The sequence below is a fragment of the Ptychodera flava genome, chromosome 19 (genome assembly GCF_041260155.1).
Source record: "Ptychodera flava strain L36383 chromosome 19, AS_Pfla_20210202, whole genome shotgun sequence".
Lineage (NCBI taxonomy): Eukaryota > Metazoa > Hemichordata > Enteropneusta > Ptychoderidae > Ptychodera > Ptychodera flava.
This window is the reverse complement of record NC_091946.1, coordinates 19,151,520-19,172,610: the sequence shown is the minus strand read 5'-3', so window position 1 is coordinate 19,172,610 and position 21,091 is coordinate 19,151,520. Positions and strand designations below refer to the sequence as shown.

Sequence of the window (21,091 nt, the reverse complement as noted above, 5' to 3'; positions counted from 1 at the left end):
ATCCCATCAAATCACATCACATCGCATCACATCACATCGCATCATATCACATCACATCACATCACATCACATCACATCACATCACATTGCATCACATCACATCACGTTTTACTTCACATCACATCACATCACATCACATCACACCACATCAAATCACGTCACGTCACATCACCTTTCACATCACACCACACGACACAACATCGCATCCCATCAAATCACATCACATCGCATCACATCACATCATATCACATCACATCACATCACATCACATCACATCACATCACATCACATCACATCGCATCACATCACATCACATCACATCACATCACATCACATCACATCACACCACATCAAATCACGTCACGTCACATCACCTTTCACATCACACCACACGACACAACATCGCATCCCATCAAATCACATCACATCGCATCACATCACATTGCATCACATCACATCACCTTTTACTTCACATCACATCACACCACACCACGCCACACCACACCACACCACACCACACCACACTACACCTCATCACATCACATCACATCACATCACATCACATCACATCACATCACATCACATCACATCACATCACATCACATCACATCACATCACATCACATCACCTCACATCACATCACATCACATCACACAAAATGGCAGGGCTGAAAGCTCGCGTCAACCATAATGGTAAATTTAGACAAACTTCACGATTTTGTCATTATTTTTATCTAAGGCGTTTTCCCACTGTCGGATTTGTTTAAACTTACAGTTTTAATGCTTGGTAGTTTCATAAAACGCTCAGTGTCTGTCTGTCATGCAGTGTACTGACGGGTGTATAATCGATCGTCGGCTGTCAAAAATGAAACAAAGCAACGTTGTTGTCATAAAATGAAACAAACTAACATTGGAACAATAACATCATGTACAAACTGAACCAGAATTGGTACAAAAGTGTGACTACTCCGTATGCACAAACATAGTTTTCCAACGTATATTGCTGGACCAAATCTCTAAAGGTCTGGTGTATATATCTCCGTAAATGCAAAGAAAAACGTTCTACCTTCGTAGTTTATCGAAAATCTAAAATTTAAAATTTTATTTTAACTCCATAGAGTTAACACAGGGATGGCGGCCGTTTTGATTTCTAAATATCGTCACTTTTGAGACGCATACTACCTTAATGAGGGGCCTATAGTAATAATCTACAATAATATTTGTGCCTAGCGTTATTTGACGTATGATCTCGCATTTAATCGGTTTCTGAATAATTATGAGATTACTGTGACGTACCCTCTTTTCTTATACGATGTCATATCATGAGCTGAAGTCTTGCCTCTGTACAAATCCTACGGAAACATTTTTACGCACTCAATATAAGCATTCAAACGTTTTGCAGTTACATCATGTAACGTTTGTATAGCGTTTGCTTGATAAGCACTGCTGCCAAATTTTGACCGGCGGTTAAACAATGAGTAAGAAAACAATAAGTTTACAGTGGCAGGTATTGGATGTGTAGGAATTGTCTCGAAAGGCAAAGTTGGCGAAGATCTTTAAGGGTACATAGGTATTCTAGTAAACTTTCCCATACACACATTTTTGTTTCGGGCCGATCAGAAGCCATCGGCTCTGCCAGGCATGGCCAGACAGGACAGCTTCATGATTTTGATATATGACATTATGCTCCCTCTGCGGCTACATGTTTTCTGACACCAACATTTTATCTTTCCACCTTCCCAAATGAGCTAGTAGTAGTATGATGACTGGCTTGGCTTGTATTTAATCACGAGCAGGTTGTAGGAAACGTATAGGCCACAACAATTTGGCACTTTGATTCGTGTAACTGAACTAGGCCGGAATGGTGCATGCCCGTGTGATGACGTGTGCTTCACTGGATTGTTAATGATCAGAAATACTAAATGTCCGAATTTTAAATAACACTGTTCCTTTAAACTGACTGTTACAATTGCAAAGTGACATTTCTTCAAACCATTCCATTACACATCACATACACAACTTGTTTTAATAGTAGAAAACAAATACGAGCGCATGTACTCTGCAATGCACTTTACCCCCTGTAGCCTGTAGACCGACACGCAGTCCGTCAAACTTAAACGGAAAATGCTTGTGAGATGTACTAAGGAGGTTCACATAGTTCATATTAACACTGCATGTTTTCTCAAACCTGTTTCACGACACTCTACCATTTCATGTTCTGACAGTATTAAATATTCCCTAAATTTGAACAAGCAAAAAGCCAATGCCTTCAATAGGGTGCCCAAAATTACAGCAACCTTAAATTGCCAAATGCCAACTTTGGCATCAATTTACCCTTACTATTATAGCATCGCCCGTTGTAATAATAATTAACAATTTCTAGTTTTGTCTTTGTTGGCAAGGTACATTTTGATTACTTATCAGTTATTTTAATATAGTGTGGAATAACTACTGTTTTCCAGTCAACCTGCTCTAGTAAACTTCAAATTCATCAACTTAATTTATATCAGGGTGTTTACTTTCATTTTTACGACTGTTTTTTTCCTCATAACAGAAAATCACGAAAGATATGCAAGTCTTTATCCGAAACAAATTGAGTCTTCTTTATACATGTTAGTCTTATATTCCAATTTTATTTTATTCATCTGTATACATCGACAGTTCAGGATTTGTCAAAAAAACACCAGTAATATAGGTTCTGAGAAAGTATGTGATATTTTTAAATTTACTTTAAAAAAGAGAGACGGTAATAATTCCTACTTTTAGACTAAAGCATTGATCTTTATACTATCATAGTAATATTTATTCATTTGCCTTTATACTGCTTATGGTCAGATTTGCTGGACAACAGCCGTTACGAATGTTTCGGCAAATTGCTTCCTAAAACACTTCTCTGCTAATTTAAATGCAGCACGCGTTCATTAGTGACTTGACGTCATACACATTTCTTCAGCATTCATTTCCCTCAGTAGCTTTGCATGAAAAGAGCGATATCAGTAGCAAATTAGCTCAACTATTTCAAACAATTTGTTGCTAGACCAGGCAAAATTTAGTCATTGAATATTTGGAGCAAAAATATGAATGATAGATTCGCGGTTCTAAAATTCAAGTGTCATTGGTGGCATGGCATAACTTCATTCAACGTATCGTTGCGATGGTAGTCATAACATCTTAAACGAAGCGCATTGGTGTGACAATATCAGAAACGTGGCCATGCTGACAAGTATAAGTAAAAATTACCGTCATAAAGCAGGGAAGACGTATCTTGACAGCAAAACACAGGGTTTCCGTCTATAAGACGGCAACGAGGGACTTGGAAAGATTTTATTGAGCTTTAAAACTGGTAATCAAAAAACTTAAACTTTCAAACGCTGATGTCTTGCGTACATAATATTTACAATGTAACCCTATTTCCTACTTCATTGCAATTACTGGTCTAGCAAGCTCTATTCAAAGAAAATCCACATTCAACACGCAGCGATTTCTTAGACGAATATGAATAGTACAATAAATGACACATACTGCAACAGTGCTTTCTTTCTCAATGTAACTGACAAAGGGTAAGCAATGTTTAATGACGACACTGACATAACATATTTTACATAGTGTACAATATCATATATAGGCATATTTGGAAATTTATGCTTCATTACTTTGATGATACGGGTTAGAGAGATGAGAACAACTTCGAACAATTATATATTGAGTCTTAGCATAGCTGATACCCGGTATCTGACTGTTGAGTTACTTGTCAAACTAATTTCGTATGGAGGCGTTGGCGGATACAACATTTGTTTTCTAAGAACAATATACCTATCATTCTCAGTGAGGAGGAATCTTGCATCATGATTACCATCATCATTTAATTGCAGTTTTAATTGCGGAGAAATCTCTAAAAACCAGAATTCTTGAACACCGACGTCCCAACTCTACAACATCGGAGGTTTCCCAACATATCCACATTGAATCACAAGACCACTTTGTCGACTTGGAAAATGCACAAATTCTTGATAGGGATCCCCGATACTTCGAAAGGGGCATCAAGGAGGCGATATATATCCGTGTTAACCAGCCATACCTCAACAGAAACAGGGGAAGGTATAAATTACCAAAAGTCTATGACCCGATTTTGATGTCATGTATCCGAAAGGTCACTACATTGAGATCGGATTATTCTGCTGACGAAGGTTGTAGTGCTGCAACCGAAAATTTTAGTGACTAAAAAATCTAGCGTGTTGAGATCAAAAGTTCAATTGACAGTAATAGTGATGATTATGACAGTAATGGTGATGATTAGGTCAACATATTTGCAAGAAATCTTTTTAATTATCTTTATTTACAAATAGGAGAAAAAGGTACAGAAAGAAGACAACGGAAACAAAACTCTGAAAAAAGATAAAGAACAAGAATAGTGCTTACATGAAAAGACATTCTCAATCTATGATTTAAAGTACATTACCAGAGTATGCCAGCAACATATACTTTTCATTGTTCTATTTTTGTAGGCAAAGTTTCTCTCAATTTGTGTTTTTGTTTAACCTCTGTTATAAATAAATAGAACGGGAAGAATTTTATTTTTTCATCTACACTTATACAGGAACTGTTTCCCCAAGATAATACAGTAATTTAAAATACAACTGAATTCAAGGTTGCCGAGAATATATGTCACGGTTGTTTAAATTGATTGACTTCAATGTAACTCTATGCCACCATTCTTCAAATTTGTGCCAAAAATGTTCACAGATATACAATCACAAAATAAATGAAACTGGGTTTCTCTTTCCGTTCCACAAAATGTACACAGATCATGAGCAGTTTCTTCCATTTCATTAACCAGTAGTTTGTGGTGATACAATTATGTAGTATTTTATATTGAAATTCAAAACTTTTTACATCTGTTGCAACTTTCTGTTGAAGATCAAAGTAACTAGAACTATTGTTAACAATTTCCTGTCCAAGGATAGTGACGAGTTTGTCATTGAAGTAACTAACGTTTGCTTTTTATACATCAAAATGTCATACTATGATTTTATTTCTAAGGTAGGTAGATTCTACAACTTGTTTCCCCTTAAAACGTTAAGCCTTTTAGGTTGAAAGAAACTGCTGTGGGATTTGAAGGATGTTTGTGTTTAGAAACAACAGATACAATACCAGCCCACAGTATAAAAAGCCGTTTTGGTACACCGTGTTTTACCCAAAAGCCAAAAGGAATAAGTTTTCCATTGTTGTCATGTAAATCACACACCATATACCCGCATATAGAAAATCTATTAAAAACTGACTGTCCATGAATTACAACATGTTGATTATTCCAGATGAACTCATTCTCATCAGTCTTAAGACTTATTGCAGACCAATCTGAAAATACATCTCTATAAAAACTTGTAAGATTACGCCCCAAGGTATTGACATTAGAGTTACAATGAACCAGGAAATCAAAATTGCCAATGCTGTTCAGATAATAACTTAAGCAAAGTTTCTATCCACTTTGGCCAGGTTGAAAATACCTAATAAACCATTTTAATCTCGAAACCAAAACCATATAAATGAGGTGAATTAAGACCACCTTTACTAATTCTATCAACAAGAGAACTTCGTCTAACCCTCTAATAAATTAACATTCCAAATAAAATTGAAAATAAGTGTTTTAATTTGTTTCCGATAGTTTTCTGGCAAATTGGTGAGAGATGCAACATAAAGGAACTTTGATACAATAATTTTTTTAACTATTCGAATCTTTCCCTTTTGTGAAACTTACAAAGCAATTAAAGCCAGACAAATGATTTGTACCGCGAAATCGCTGCAGTAACTTCCAACAATGTGGAATACTTGATGTCGCACAAAATAGCCCCAAATACTTCAGCACTGTTTTTCATCAATTCTTTATCAGGACTTGTTTATTTGGTCTCTTTCCCAGCGACTTACACTGTAAAATAATGGTGTTGTAAGAAAAGCTGTAACTTTCATTAGTGATTCAGTTAAAGCATGCTGTTTTTATTTTGGAGGGCAAGACAGTCTTCCTGATATATACAGTCACTCAGATAAGGGCTACCAAAAGGTTGGGGCACCGGAAAAGAAGCCAAAATATACAGGCATAGTAAAATCAAACAGTTAAAACATTATGTCTATAGAATGTGTTAGAGAAACAGTAGTGTATTTAAACTTTTTCAGCGCCTTTATTCTGCTTGCATTGTTCTTGTTCTTCTCCAAAGAGCACATTTAGCTGCCAACTTTCAATCTGTAAACACTGCCTGCGTATGTAATAGGCATGTTTATTGTTGAAATTTCATTCCTCAGTATGTACGAGTAGAGCAAAACTCAATCTTTCATCTATCTTCAGCTCTATAGGTCCAACTTTACCGTATACAGCAATCATGCAATGGACTAGGATTCAACATATAGAGTAGAATCCCAAGTTGACCACAAACCAGGTACAGAACAAAGGTACTGAAGAACCTCAAATGCACAGCTACTTATTCCTCTGAATCAACACGTCATCAGAAACAACTGTGTTTTTGTTACATTTAAAAGTGACGAAATTCGCTGGAACAAATGTTTCTTGTTTGTTTTGCATTGGCAATATATATTTCTATAGGCATTCACTGTCATAGAGTTACTAGGATATGAGAAACGTGCTCTCGCCGCCTCTGATGCTTTGCCAGGAAAATCCGGGGAACGATATTTTAGCTAGCTTGGAACAGCAAATGCAGTCAAGATTGTACGCGCCTCAATTAAAATACTTAAAAAATTCTCTCATGCTTTCTGTAAGAAAACTTTTAACCATTCTTTCGAAAACAAGAATATGTTCAGGGTGTAACAATGCAAATTTTTCAACAAAGGAAACATATATAATATTTACCGACACTTGAAATTCAAGAAGGGAGAATAAATTGTTCGTTTTTCACAAAAACAAGCCGGTTAAAAGGTAATTTACTGCACGAGCTTTAAAATGACCAATCCACAAGGGGTTAGACAAAAAAGTGATTCGAAAAATTAGGTTTGAGAGTGTGAATGTTCGTCCCCGGGTGCATTACACCTTACAATACAAAATTGTAAATCGTAAAGAAAGTGATTATCGGTAACACCAGATCTCCAGTAAATATTACTGTTCGGCTTGTCTCAGCAGTACATGTACAATTTAACATTTTCCAATCCTGGCAAGTTCGGGACCCAGGGCTAGCGGAACACAAGATGTGTTTAATATCTCTGTGGAGAAAATTATAAATAGTCCGTTAAGCCAATTCTTGTGTAACATTGATAAGTAGGTTGCAAATTTGACTTATTATCATACTGTCAGGACTTGAGCTAAGTGACTATGTACTGCAAGCATGTGGCTCAAACAATGGATAATAAATACACAGCAAAATCGGTTATTGCTTCTCCTATGTTTATACAACATACGTTTTTACAAACCATCCAATTGTGTGTGCAACTTTCAAATAAAGTGAAAGTGTTTTTTGCGCGAGAATATGAACTTGAAAGCGTCTGCTGACGACCTTTATATCTCCTCTCACGTAATTGAATGCCGATTAAACATCGTAGAATTGCAGTTCGAAGAAATAGTTGTTCATGATTAATAGGCAGATATGAGAATCCTTCAAAGAGAGAAAGAAGGAGAGTTAATTGTACTCACTCAGGGTCATCACGACAATTGTGTCGCAACTTGTATTCGCCCAATTTCTTTTCTAGTTCTAACAACGATCCCTCACCACATTTTTCTCTGCCATATTGAAAAAAAAATTCAACTAAATGTGAAGCTATGATTTATGAAGGCATGAGGAGAAAGCAAACTGCACATTTCGCTGTTTTTAAACTTTCAACTGGACTTCATCATTGTGGAAAATATAGGGTGAGTAATATCAGCCTATGATATTTGTAAACGTATTTATACCGTCTATAGACAACACATTTAGTATGCAAAGTGCAAGCTCTTATCATGTTGCAGACTTTAATCACGAGTATTTCTATTTGTTGAGATACATCAATCTTTTACTAAATGCAAATCGAGGCACAAACCTTATTTTCCTGTGTTGTAACTCGATAACACGACGTCTGACCTGCACTCTCGAAGACTTCTTCACGTATTGAATTTCGCACTGCTTATATTGAAAATGTAATTCGTAAGTCAATTATATACTTACATCACAGGGGCATCAAGTGAATGAATGACCAATACATTGAATACTGTCACCTTTTCCGGATTCAGATAAGGAAGTTCATACCTGGCGAAAAAACTGCGGAGAGAGTGCGTTGTCAAACTCTATCACTCATGAGCTGTCCAAACAGCATTGTATGAGACAGGTAAGCAAACTAAATGGATATTGTAACCCAATGTAGTCAGAAGAATTTCTTTATACAAGGTTTATCTTGGAGTAGTGAAAGATATTTTTCATATACAATAATCCTGTTTATTCATGATTCTTACACATTCTACACACAGCACACCAGGAAGCTAAGGTCATCGTTCTGTGAGTGTCAATTTATATGGCTGTCTGTCTATCTGTCTTCTGACTGTCTGTACGATGTATTTCAATTTATTTTTTAGCGTCTGTGGAATAACTCAATGAGGATTTGTAAAATGAAGTGAAATTTGAGGTAATATTGATTAAAACAATTTTCTTATTATGGCTAAACATCATATTCTCTTATATCACTTTCCTGATGGCTTTAAAATCTGATGTATAGATTCCAAGTGATGATTTGATTTTTGAAAATGCTGATGAAATTTGCATGCATTTTTTCCCCTAATTTTTAGTGAAATATATATTGTATTATATACATATGTATGATTTACTTTTGTTTTTACTTATTCTTTATTAACTTATTGATTGATAGATTGATTGATCGATCGATTGATGTGAGGCCATGTATCAGGGTAAGTTGATAAGTGATTACCTGGTGTTGCGGAAAGCCCCTCTTTCCTTGGAACCATTCAACATTACTGTAACTTTACCTTCAGCTAGACTTGCAAACTACCAGTAAAAAACAAACATAGTACGGTAACTCACATAAAGGGCTTGTACCTGTGAATTTTTTCACTATGTTTTGTTTGTACTATAGTTCTTGTCCTACTCCAAAACGCATGCTGATATATATGGTATTCTGCTAGTCACCTAAGGTTGTATGTGTGTAGAATGGAGTGTTATTGTTGGCAAGTGAATTCTGATCTGGACTAGAATTCAAGTAAACAACGACAGTGCATTTTAAAGAGGCACTCCCACTTGGTAAAATTTTAAAACACATATTTTTAATGCCAACGGTCGATATTTGACGTGGCGACTCCGCGCGGATCGCGAGATATAGATAAAAACATGTCATTCTCGAGCGTATTTTTCACATCCCGAAGTTTTACGACCGTTTCTGGATATGACCGAAATCCCCGAAAGTGTGTTGTTGTGCTGATTGACGATATTCTAAGGAGTCCAAAAACGTTCGAATGACGCAATTAATTTACCTCCTACTGCGATGACTTTATATACATCATTATCAATGCCCTTTCCTCTGGTAATTCTTTTTAAAACTTCTCCTTAGTTTTTGTCGTTTCATTATTCTCAATCAGTTGTATTAAATTTTTAAACAATACCACATAGATATCAGTTTTGACGTGTGAAATATTAGTGTCTCTGATGACTACATTTTGTCGTCTGCCACACAGTTACGCGTGGTTCGATACATAGTGGCCGCCGCGTGGTATGCGCGCATACCACGCGGCGGCCACTATGCATACTATGTATCAACCGCACCTATCTGTACTAGTCACCTATGCGAATTCTGGTGGAATCAGCAAAGTAACTTTGTTTTTCGTTTTTTTGCCGAGTCAGTAGGACTCGGCTTTCTCCCACGGGACATGACCGCTCACCGACGCGAGTGGTACTGCTGTGGCATACAGCAGCGTCAGCGTAGACTCGTACTCCATAGCTTAGTTGACAATGGCCCCAGTGCCGAACGTTCTATGTTCGGAAGCTGAATTCAGGTGGGCCACCGGAATTCAAACTTTAACTTTTTTGAGGACATGTTTTTATCGATATCTCGCGATCCGCGCGCAGTCGCCATGTCAAATATCGACCGTTGGCATTAAAAAATGTGTTTTAAAAATGTTACCAAGTGGGAGTGCCTCTTTAAACATATGGATACTGTGTTGACCAGCTTAATAGTAATTGTCTCAACATACTTTGGGAGTAGATCAAGAAACTGAAGTTGACATGAAAAACACAAATAGTGGAAAAAATCAGAAAAAAATTACAGCCACTGGCCCTTTGAAGATGGGGCTATCATCATCACTATCATCATCGTCGTCGCCGTCGTAGTCATCGCCGTCTGCAGCAGCATTATAATCCCTACAACATTCTCGTCAGTCCTCTAGTCCTCAAGCCAACTCTAGCTACAAAACAAACCGCTTTCAACTAAGAACACTGTCAGACAGATAATAAGAGATCAAACGGAACAATACCTTGGCAGAAGCTGTTCTCCAATATGCTTCTTTCGATTCATCCATGCATTCTCCGTCACATGTATCATAATTTATTCCAGGGTAATCTTCCTGTCCACACCACGTCACCATCTGTGCGATATACCCAGGCAACGTATCCTCCAGTGCCGAGTACTGCCGGTTGTCATACGTGCGCACATGGGCAACATTGAATGTTCCTGACCAAAACAAAGTCTACCAGTACGAAGGGATATAATGAGCATTATATCATACCAGTTGATGGCGCTAATACAGTGATCTGATTGGTTGAGATGTGAATATAACCGTGTTATATTCGCTATGTAGCACGGTTCGCTCTTGCTCTTGGCATCAAATTTTAATCTTTGTTACGTATGTATGTATGTATGTATGTATGTATGTGTGTATGTATGTATGTATGTATGTATGTATGTATGTATGTATGTATGTATGTATGTGTGTGTGTATATGTTTTTCAAGCTATAATGTGCGGCACCTGCGCTACACCATTCTGTTGACATACATGTGGTTCAATTCAGTGCATGGTGTAAAATAACGTAACAACAATTTTGGATAATTTGCATAATTGTCGAGTTGTTGATGAATAAAGATAGATTTTAGAGGCGGTATGCCAGTGGAGGTGGGAGCGTATGCGAGATGCGTGATTTGGCTGAGCATTTCTGCCTGTTGCTTCTCCACTAGGTGACTTGATGCTGTAAGTTGTGGGTTCGAACCCGATTGAAAACACCGTATATTCATAGCCATGTAATTGCCGATTGTAGGTATGATACAGAAGGAGGCTGGGTTGGATTTTCGCACTTCCAAACTTTTGTTTAGGAGGGGGTTGAAGCCAAACGCACTTTACCAGGCACATGCTTCAATTATCCAGGGCCCCTAATGATAAAATAGTTAGACATACAGGCACTCAAGGTAAATATGTTACATCAATTTGATTAGTTTTTTGTCCTTTAAAGACAATCAACCCGCATTTGTGTTGACAAATATGTCATCAGTTACAGGCACACAGCAAAGTTTTCTCTCGTTTTTTTCATGAAAAATAGATAACATTTACTGAAATACGTAGTATGCAACAAATGTACAGAATAACGTTTTATGACACATTTTTTGATGAAGGAGGAAATCTTATAGCACATATTGGGCCACCCTGACCAAAAGGCAAAAATATCTACAAAAATACATGATTGCAGATTTCATCATAATTTTAACATATTAAATTAATATCATCTTTAGGAACGTGTCTACTAAATATCAACGCTATCAGACAAGTAATTTTGAGAAACAATTTATTTGACCAAAAATAACAAAAATTGCCCCAAAAATACAAAATCGCAGATCTCATCAGAATTTGAATACATCACATTTCGATTAAAATTGTGAATCTGTATACAAAATATCAAAGCTATCAGAGAAGTAGTTTCTAATGAAAAAAATATTTGACCAAAAATTGGGAAATATTAAAATTTCACTACAATTTGTACAAACTTGACTGAGGTCATCCTGAGGAACATCGATACCAACTTTCAAAGCAATTGGACAAGCCGTTTCAGAAAAATAGATGATTTGACTAAAAACAGAAAAAATTACCTTCAAAATACAAACATGCAACTTTTATCCCAATTTGTTCACATCTAACTTACTATACCTAAAGAAACCTGCATACCAAGCTTAAACCAAATCTTACCTACGTTTACAGAGTTTTAGCAATTTGCAAGATTTTTCTTTTCTCCTCATTTGCATATTTCTTTGGCACTGAACAAATTAACATCTCCACTCCGGGGTGCACCAGTACACCAAATACTAAGGTGGTAGGTGTTGCGATTTAGGAGTTTTTGATCTTAACGGACATACAGACATACATACATACACACAGACATGCAAATGAGATGCAAATGAACTGATTCACTTTATAAGATAACCTATCTTTGGTATACATACATATACCAAATATGAGAGGTAAGAAACAAGATATAGGGGATCACAAAAGTCTATTATTGCTTGTATTATCATACAAATGTCAACTATGAAACAAATTTAAACTATAAATATCAATAAGCCAGAGCACGAGATATAGAAATTGACCTGTTTCACGGAATCAGTATTGTGCAAAATACCTTGGCAGATGTCAAATCGGAGATAAAATTATCGCTGTTTGTTATGATCGACTCCGTTAAGAAAGCACGAGCTATATATATGTGACCATGCTCAAACGGAAACTAGACTTTCCTCGTCAGATCTATGGTTTCTTGAAAACTGTTTATATATGCTGAATGTTATCGTTCATTGCTCGAAATTAACTTTTTCCCTGGTAGTCCACTTGGGCTACCATTTTCTGAAGTTGGTAGCCCAGTGACAATGGCTGGTAGCCCAAGCATGTTTTAGTTTAGGGATTTTTTTCATTAACAAGAGAAAAAAAAAAACTATTTTTCAAGTTTCTGCCCATGAAGTGAATTTGTTAGTCATTTCATAAGAAAACTTGCACATCTTTATTACCCAAAGGAAACTAGTATAATTTACGGCAGTGACACTAAAATTTTGGTGACCTATCATTGTATTGACAACCCGTTTCATTCTCAGAGTTGCATGCCAATTTTGATAGTCGTCATTGCAATGACCAATACCTTCTCAGCAGGGCTAAAACAGACCATAGGCTTTCTGTAGTTGGGAGGTGTTTGTGATTGATACATTTTGATCAAAATGCAATGAAAATACATTTTCATTGGCCATCATTTTCTGTGCCTGTCATCCAAGTACATCAGTTGAGATATTGAAACTATGTTGAAAACTTCCGTCGCAAGGTCGTCTTTGTAATTTGCAAAGCAAAGTCGTGGTCTGGCCTTACTGTGTCCAGCTGGGTTTGACTGCATTTAGCTCGTCCAGAAGTGAAAGACCGGACATGGCACGCCAAGTACTGACTGAATTTCATGTCCCAGGCTTTGGTAGTCCATGTGGGCTACCATTTCATGGACTTTGGTAGCCCCAGGCAAAAGTTGGTAGTCTGTCGCGAGAGTACCGCTAATTTCGAGCCCTGCCGTTTAGAGTCCAGTCGGCAATATTTCGATCGAATTTGGCAACATTGTTCGCAAAGACTGGCCCGTGTTTACATTCACGGACCAGAGCAGCTATTTCAGATCACGTCTCAGAATTGGCCACATCATCACATACACACTGTGACACAGAGTTCCTGCGCGTATATCATCCATAAATCGTTCTCGCTGCGCTGCATCCCAAATCAGCCATTCCAGCATCGAAAGAAAGATCTAGCCCTTTTTCGCCATATTTGCCGAAGTAAGGCGACACAACACAGATTTTTGGCGTACTCATTGGTTTTGGACTTCCGGGTTTGCAGCGCAGTGCAGGGCGGAGTGTCGTCACAAATGTCATCTACCTCACAATGGATGTCCATCTACAGATCTATGACCTCACTAAAACTGTTCGCTTGATCGGATTTTCACTCAGAATTTAATATTATCAAAATTATAATATTATCAAAATCATTACTTCTATTTTATTGAATGAAATAATTTTAGAAAAATTGTGATAATCCATGTATCTACGTTTCAAAACACGACTTTTTGGGTTAATCCCGCTAGACATTTTGAGTGCGATATGAAATCACTTGGTTCAAGCGGCGACCTTAAACTGCGACCTGCCTGTCAAACCGCGACAGATTTTTTACCTATCAGTTTGCTTCACTTTCAGGCAAAATTTTAATTCGCCACCGTAACAATCAGGTCCAAAAACAAAGTTCGCCAAGTACATATGATTTTAATTTGCAAACGCGAAAGTGGCTATCGCCTATACTTTCCATCTTGCATTACCACTGATTCAGATTCAGAAAATTGCTGTACGTCGAATCAGATTCGTTTCTCGATTTAGAATACATATATAACGAGAAACTGGTAAATCATATCACATCAAAAATCGACAGACATGAAGTTCGTACAGGAATGTTTGAGTTACAGCAATTGACATGCAAAAATTAGATCTGTATTGTATCACAAAAATTAAGTGCATGTTAGAGTCATTGTGTATCGCCCTTGTGCTAAGTTTGAATGAAATTGGTTCATATTAAGGCTGCATAATACCCACAACATGAAACAAAATGGCCGCCAAGCGGCCATATTGGATCGTATCCCCAAACAATTAATGTGCATATGTCCGCTATAGTGTAATACCCCTGTATTAAATTGAAAGAAATCAGTCCACGCATGTCTGAGATATCTCAATGGACGCATGGACGCACAGACGCACGCCACTCAATCTACAAGCCCCCCTATAACTGATAATGTGGTTGATTCACGGGCACTCTGTTGTTCTGAATTGATAGTCTGAATAAACTAAGATGCTTATAATATGCATTACGAACTTTGATGATAACTGTGTAAGAAATTTATAACAGAATGCCGTTCAGATTGAAATGCCTACTTAGCTACAAAACCAGATCAAGGTCGGACGTGTCTACGGGAACGTCACAAGCGACCCCATTGACCGTATTCTTTCGATGAAACGTCGCGGCGGAATGACGCACGCATATATACGCGTACTATAGGTACGCGCGCGACCTGCACTGTGTCGTTTCACATAATGATATATACATGATATATACACAAGGGTATGCAAATCATTTCTGGACGATATTATTTACCGATGAAACGAGTCAAATTCCGTCGCGAAAACGACGTATGGAATTTGAAATGGCATCGTAGCACACATCAAGTTATGAAAATGACAGACATGTAGTAGATATTCGAAATATGACCGAGAATAAATGCATCGCTAATCCTGACTATGTGCGTTACAAATTGCCGTTATCCGGTAGCGACTTTGGATGTTCGAACGTCGCAAAATACGCTAATACAGCAAATGCCGTTCTGTGGTTTCGTCATGCGCAGAAGAAAGGACATATTTTTTATTTCTCTTCGTAGTAAAAACCTTCCAATATAATATTCCAAAGAAGAACATTTAATTTTTTTTCAGTTTTAGTGAAAGCCTTTCGATAGAACCCGGAAGATTGTTTCAGCCACCGCGCTCATGTACACGTCAGTCATAGCAACGTACCATCGTCATTCTACGCGCTTCATGATTGCGGTAAATACGCCCTGGTAAGAACTCTGCCGTGCATGCCGCGGTGCAGAGAGACCGGGCGTGAGAAAGAGTAATCAGTTTAGGTGAACAAGCAGAATGCGACTGTTTCTTTTGTATTAATAATACCTCATTTTTTTGGCTTTTATTTTTTTTTAAAATCACGATGTAAGTTCTCCAGCGGCAAACGGAAACTAAAATACGAAATCATGTTTACACGCTTATACACCATCATTTAAGAACAACAGAATGCCCGTGGTTGATTATCTCGTATTATGGCCACAGATGTTTACTACATCTACAAATTACCTGGCATTGCCAAAACTATATAATAATAGCAGTAATGTACCCCTTTCTGGCCCATACTCGACTAAAGCAATCTTTGCATTTCATAATGTACTCATCTTGCCGTCGTACAATTCTGTTGTGCAGTTTCCTTTCGTTCATTATGGTCCTGGAGGGGGTACATTATTGCGTAATTATTTCCTGTATTTTAACCTTACTACATCTGCAGTTAGTATTCCTAGTATTTGAGGACGTACAACAATTTCGCCCACTTTAGGTTTTCACCACATTTTAGGTCACGTGTTCAAACACGAGAGCGAATATCGAAATGATGTCTGCCTGTCTGTATTTCTGCCTGTCTGTCTGTCTGTCTGTTGGTGCGATAAATCACACCACAGGTATTTTACACCCACTTTTTGGGTATTGCGCGTTTTCCAAAATATACCTTTCTTTATTTATAACACTTCGAACCGAAAAATTTAGATAAATGAAGAATACGCCAGTTTCAATGTCGATTCTCGATTCCGTGAACACAGACCTTACTCTAGGTTACAAGGAGGTGAATCCATGATTCAAAATGTATGCCAAAACGGCTGCCAGCTTTGCAGACGCGATTATCAAAGTTATAGCAGATTATTTATGAGGTTGTATGTATTATTTTTACCACAGTACCGAAAATACCCTCGCTAGCTTGAACAGCGCCTATCAAAGTCGGGGATGCCAAAGTTTATTTGGCCAGTCCGGCACGCGTAGGACTGAAAGAAGTCCCAGTTTACAATAGTTATATTTGCCTGCAACAGAGATTGGTGGGGCATGCGGTCAACGTCTAGCTCTGAGAAACTCTATCTTGGCTAGAATTATCCATAACGCATAGCTGCGACACCTCATTTCAGTCTGTGTGTGGAGATTGGATAAAGATATCTCCCGTAGCAACATATGACTGAACTGACAAGACTTAATGTTGGTTCATGTCAAGTGTGTGGCAATTTACATATTCAACGAACTATAAAAATTGGCCTATGACCGATTCAAACTGGTCCATGACAATAAGTGATATTACAGATTTATACAGTGTTTGCAGAGCAAGTATGTGGCCACAGGGTTCACCTTTGTCACGAAATCTAAGTCTTCCAGGAAAATAAATCTATCCCCTGTGTTGTGAAAAACTCTTTAAAAAAAGCGGAGTTGATTTTTTTACCCCTGTTATAATGTATACCAGGCTATAACAAATTAACTCGACGATCTGAGAGGTGTTAAAATTTAATCACAACACAATGACTTAAAAGAATTGCGATTATGACGTTGGAATGTTATTACTCATTCATATGTTATTAATTTTTTATATGTTCGATGAAAAGAATATGTAAACGTTTGTTAGAGAGAATGTCAATATTTATATTGTTTTCATATCGAAGTAGAGATTAGTGTTCGTTAAGAAAAACACATACCGAATTTTCCGTGGGGTAAATCTATGACAACAAGTGTAGAATGATAATGTGTAATATTCTCGGCTTTCTTTACAAATGCAAGAAAAACATATTTGAAGAGTTTATTTTGTAGATGCTATTTTCAGAACAGTTCTGCCATTTGCAAGAATATTGAGTACTTAGGTTAATTCAAGCCACTGGAATTAGGTTATTCATCATAAAAATGTGAGCCCTACGGAAACGCACTTGCGCTATAAACGCGGTTATAAAAGGGCAGGGGACCTTGAGCCTATCCTAGCGTGGGACACTTCCTTCCAAAGGGAGGTACAGGGAGGTAGGTATATTTTGAGAGGAAAGGTGTTAATTCACCAAAAACTTCGTACACACATGTATATCGAAACATTTGAGCATTTCAGTTCACATCTGGTACTTTGTACGGATTTGAAAGAATACTAATAAAATACTTACGAACCTTATTTATTCCTACGGCTTGCATTGACTCGTCAATGAAAGGCTGATACCCTTCACTGGTCACATTACACGGGCTTTGATATGCAAACGCGTCATGGAACAAGTCCCAGAGTTCTGTGCAGTTTTTCAATTCGCTGAAGAGCATTGGAACAAAATAAAAGTAGCGACAGACATAAACCATATTCAAATGTTAGAGTGTTTACTGTGCAAGTCATCACATATACTAACTACTAGATCCTTTCGGGCCTATAACGTTACAGGAGCAATCTCAGATACATTTTCGGAGAGTCAGGGGTGAAGGAATTAGCAATAGAGATTATTTCGGATTAAAGGACCGGAAAATTGTGTTTGAGAACTTAACCGGCCAGGGTTCATTGGTCAAAGTTGTATTTTTGTTAATCTCTTCACCGATTATGCTTCCCCCGAGCCAACACAATGAACTAATACTTTTGACATAGTAGTTATCTATTCTAAATCAAATATTTCAAACTTTATGTTGGCAATGTACCAGCAATAGCAGCATCATTAATCAAGATATGTACACTTGTTTTAAACTAGATGATTTGTAAAAGTTCTGTAAAGATAAACCATTAACACTGGTTTGACATGTGGATATTTTGCAGTCTAGTACAAAAGTATACAAACGGAAGTGAAACAAGAGGGTGGATTTAATACTTTATCATATACCCATACCTATATCGCTTCATCCTACTGACATTTACCGTAAAATATCAGCAGTGATATTTCACGTTAAACCCCTCGAGATGCATGATAAACGTCATCATTTTTGGAGTGTTCCCGAACTACATCTGCAATTTGATGGTAAACAACGTAAACAAACAAAATGGTCGCTGCTCTCCGCCTGCGAATCGATGTCGTTGACGTAAAAAATTGAAGGGCTTTGAGGAACACGGATATTTCGGGTTGCTAAATGCGCAGATAACATGTTGAGTCCTGTTATGTTTTCCCATGGATTTTCTGTTAAAGTTCTTGTATTTTTTAGACAAGCTCTGGGAAACATTCTGCCTTTCGCACGGCACGGTTTACCTCCGAACAGGTAGTTAGGGCGTGGCGTGACAACAATATCACGTGCGCGACGCCTGTTGACATGGTAACTATATCAGTGTAAACAAACAAAATGGCGGCCCTTCTCCGTGCCGTACGACGATCGAAAGCGATCGAATTCAGGAGAGATTTAAAGCAAAGGATATTTTTTGATCGGTTACAATTGTAATAGCATATCATCCCCCTGTACGACAAAATTTGAATCCCGGTGTCTCTCTTTTTGGGACTCATTGAGATAAAGAAGACTTGCAGGGATGTCTTCGTATAGTTTATAAATGAAGCCTGTTCACACAAATATTTTATGCGCAAGGCGCACTAAAGTAAAGCCTCAAACTTTAAGGGTTTTCATAAGTATTAGTAAAATTCTGGGCATGGGTATATTATAAACCAGTTATTACCCAATATCGCCTGTTCCTTGCGTCGTATAAGCATGGGTGTCATTTGTACTGCGTCAGACACTCGACTTCGTCTCGTGTCTGACGCACCACAAATGACCCTCAAGCGGATACGACACGGGAACAGGCGATATTGGGTAATAACCTCTAATTATGCACACCGTCATATTTCTCAAGTTGAGACAAAAATATTGACGGAAATGAAACTGATCGAGTATTAAGTGTTTTCGTTGTAAATGTCCCAACGCGTGAAATGGTCCACTTTTCCTTTCTACGGTTAATTGAAAGAGATAGAACCAAATGTACGTCTTAAACTCCAAGCGATGGCAGAATATTAGCTTCGGTAGCGGAATACAGGTTTGAGAGAAGGACATACATCATTCGGTATTCTTTGTGTAGATCCGAAAAGAACAAAACCTACCTTGTTCTGCACGACTGCCTGTTGTAAATAAACTGGTGTTCCCAGCAGAGACCAATGAAAACCTCCTTCAGGTACCGTGTGGTTCCTTTCTCCGGACAAAAATCATTCACGCTAAGATCGTTCTTACCGTAAGCCAAAGACAGCGGCATTTTATGAAGTCTGTAATTCTCCATGTGTGCCCATGTCGTTTCAGCTGACAGTAGAGAGAGAGACACGGCAACGAGGATTGCGGTAATGTTCATTTTCAACAAACGCACAGACTATGGTGTGACTTTTGTCCAATACAGCCGTAAGCGATGGGTCGTGTTTCAGCAGAGCCACGCATGAGGTCACATGACGGCGTGATAATACATGGAAGTATGTTGAGTTGGAACACAATGTGGAAACAATCGGCGTTTCAAAAAGCTAGCCTTGGAAAGACAGGTACATATTAGTTAAGGGTTGAGCCTTATGCAATTATATACTAAGTTTCGGTCGATGTCTGAATCTCGCTACTTCCTCTAAGCGCATGTTTACTATATTATAATGGGTTTTGAAAAATTTAAAAGGTGCAACAAAATATACAATATTATTTACACTAGTTTCAATATCCAGCATCGAATGAAATACCGTAAAAAATTTCTGCTCAATAATATTAAAATAGAACTTGTGAAATGATCATATACTGTGGGTCAGCTACTTTATGTAATCATCGAAAATGACCACACATGTACGAGAACACTTTCATCATTTTCTACGCTTGAAATCGGCAAAATAATCGGCGAAGCATTGTATCAAGCTGCAACGAACGCATACAATGTTTGATGTTTAGATTACCATTGATAATATTCTTCTTTCTTCTCTATCTTTTGACCTCCTTTCGCTTCTTGATATAATTTTCAAGAGCTACGAAGACGGATCTTTCTTCAAAATGCATTTTCAATCTATTTAGTATCGTTCCAATATTTCAAAAGAAACTTGCTTCCAATTCAGAATAAACAGAACAAACTTGCTAGCCTGATCACCTTTTCTGACTTTTACATCCCCTCTGCAAATTTATTTAATTAGGTTGGAACCTTTGGATCTATATCAACTCTGTAAACTCCACAGTTACACTTTTATCTTGAATAGTGCGCGCAGAAACCACTCTGCCCGTGATATCGTTACCTCTAAGTACACCTGACACAGGTGAGAGCAGATCTCAATAATCACTAATATGCTACATTTGCATTATTCTTTCTTGGAATTTTTAAGATTATTTCGAAATCGATACTCATAACGCTTGTTTCAAGACAATGATTCGTTTATAAGTACAAATATTTCGAACGGGTCAGAACAAGCTGAAAGTTGGAAACAAGCCAAATTGATAATTTTCAAGGAGCTCAAAATCAGGTTCCTCCTTCTTCCACGCGTGCTAATCTTATCGAAAGATACTACAGTGCCACCAACCTCATCTTTGTCAGAATTCTGTTTCTACAAACAGTCCTAGTGGGAATGTC

At 37.6% G+C, this 21,091-nt stretch overlaps 1 protein-coding gene across 1 annotated transcript; it reads right to left on the bottom strand.

Annotated features, from left to right (window-relative positions):
- Nucleotides 1-4,316: 4,316 nt before the first annotated feature.
- LOC139118832 (ADP-ribosyl cyclase/cyclic ADP-ribose hydrolase-like) lies at nucleotides 4,317-19,926 on the bottom strand. The gene is made up of 7 exons (XM_070682325.1): nucleotides 19,614-19,926; nucleotides 17,734-17,866; nucleotides 10,450-10,662; nucleotides 8,895-8,971; nucleotides 8,141-8,233; nucleotides 7,633-7,719; nucleotides 4,317-7,205 (listed from the first exon to the last, which is right to left on the bottom strand). The coding sequence occupies exons 1-7, from the start codon at nucleotides 19,853-19,855 to the stop codon at nucleotides 7,037-7,039; spliced, it is 1,014 nt and encodes a 337-aa protein (XP_070538426.1). The 5' UTR covers nucleotides 19,856-19,926; the 3' UTR covers nucleotides 4,317-7,036.
- Between the last annotated feature and the right edge of the window lie 1,165 nt (nucleotides 19,927-21,091).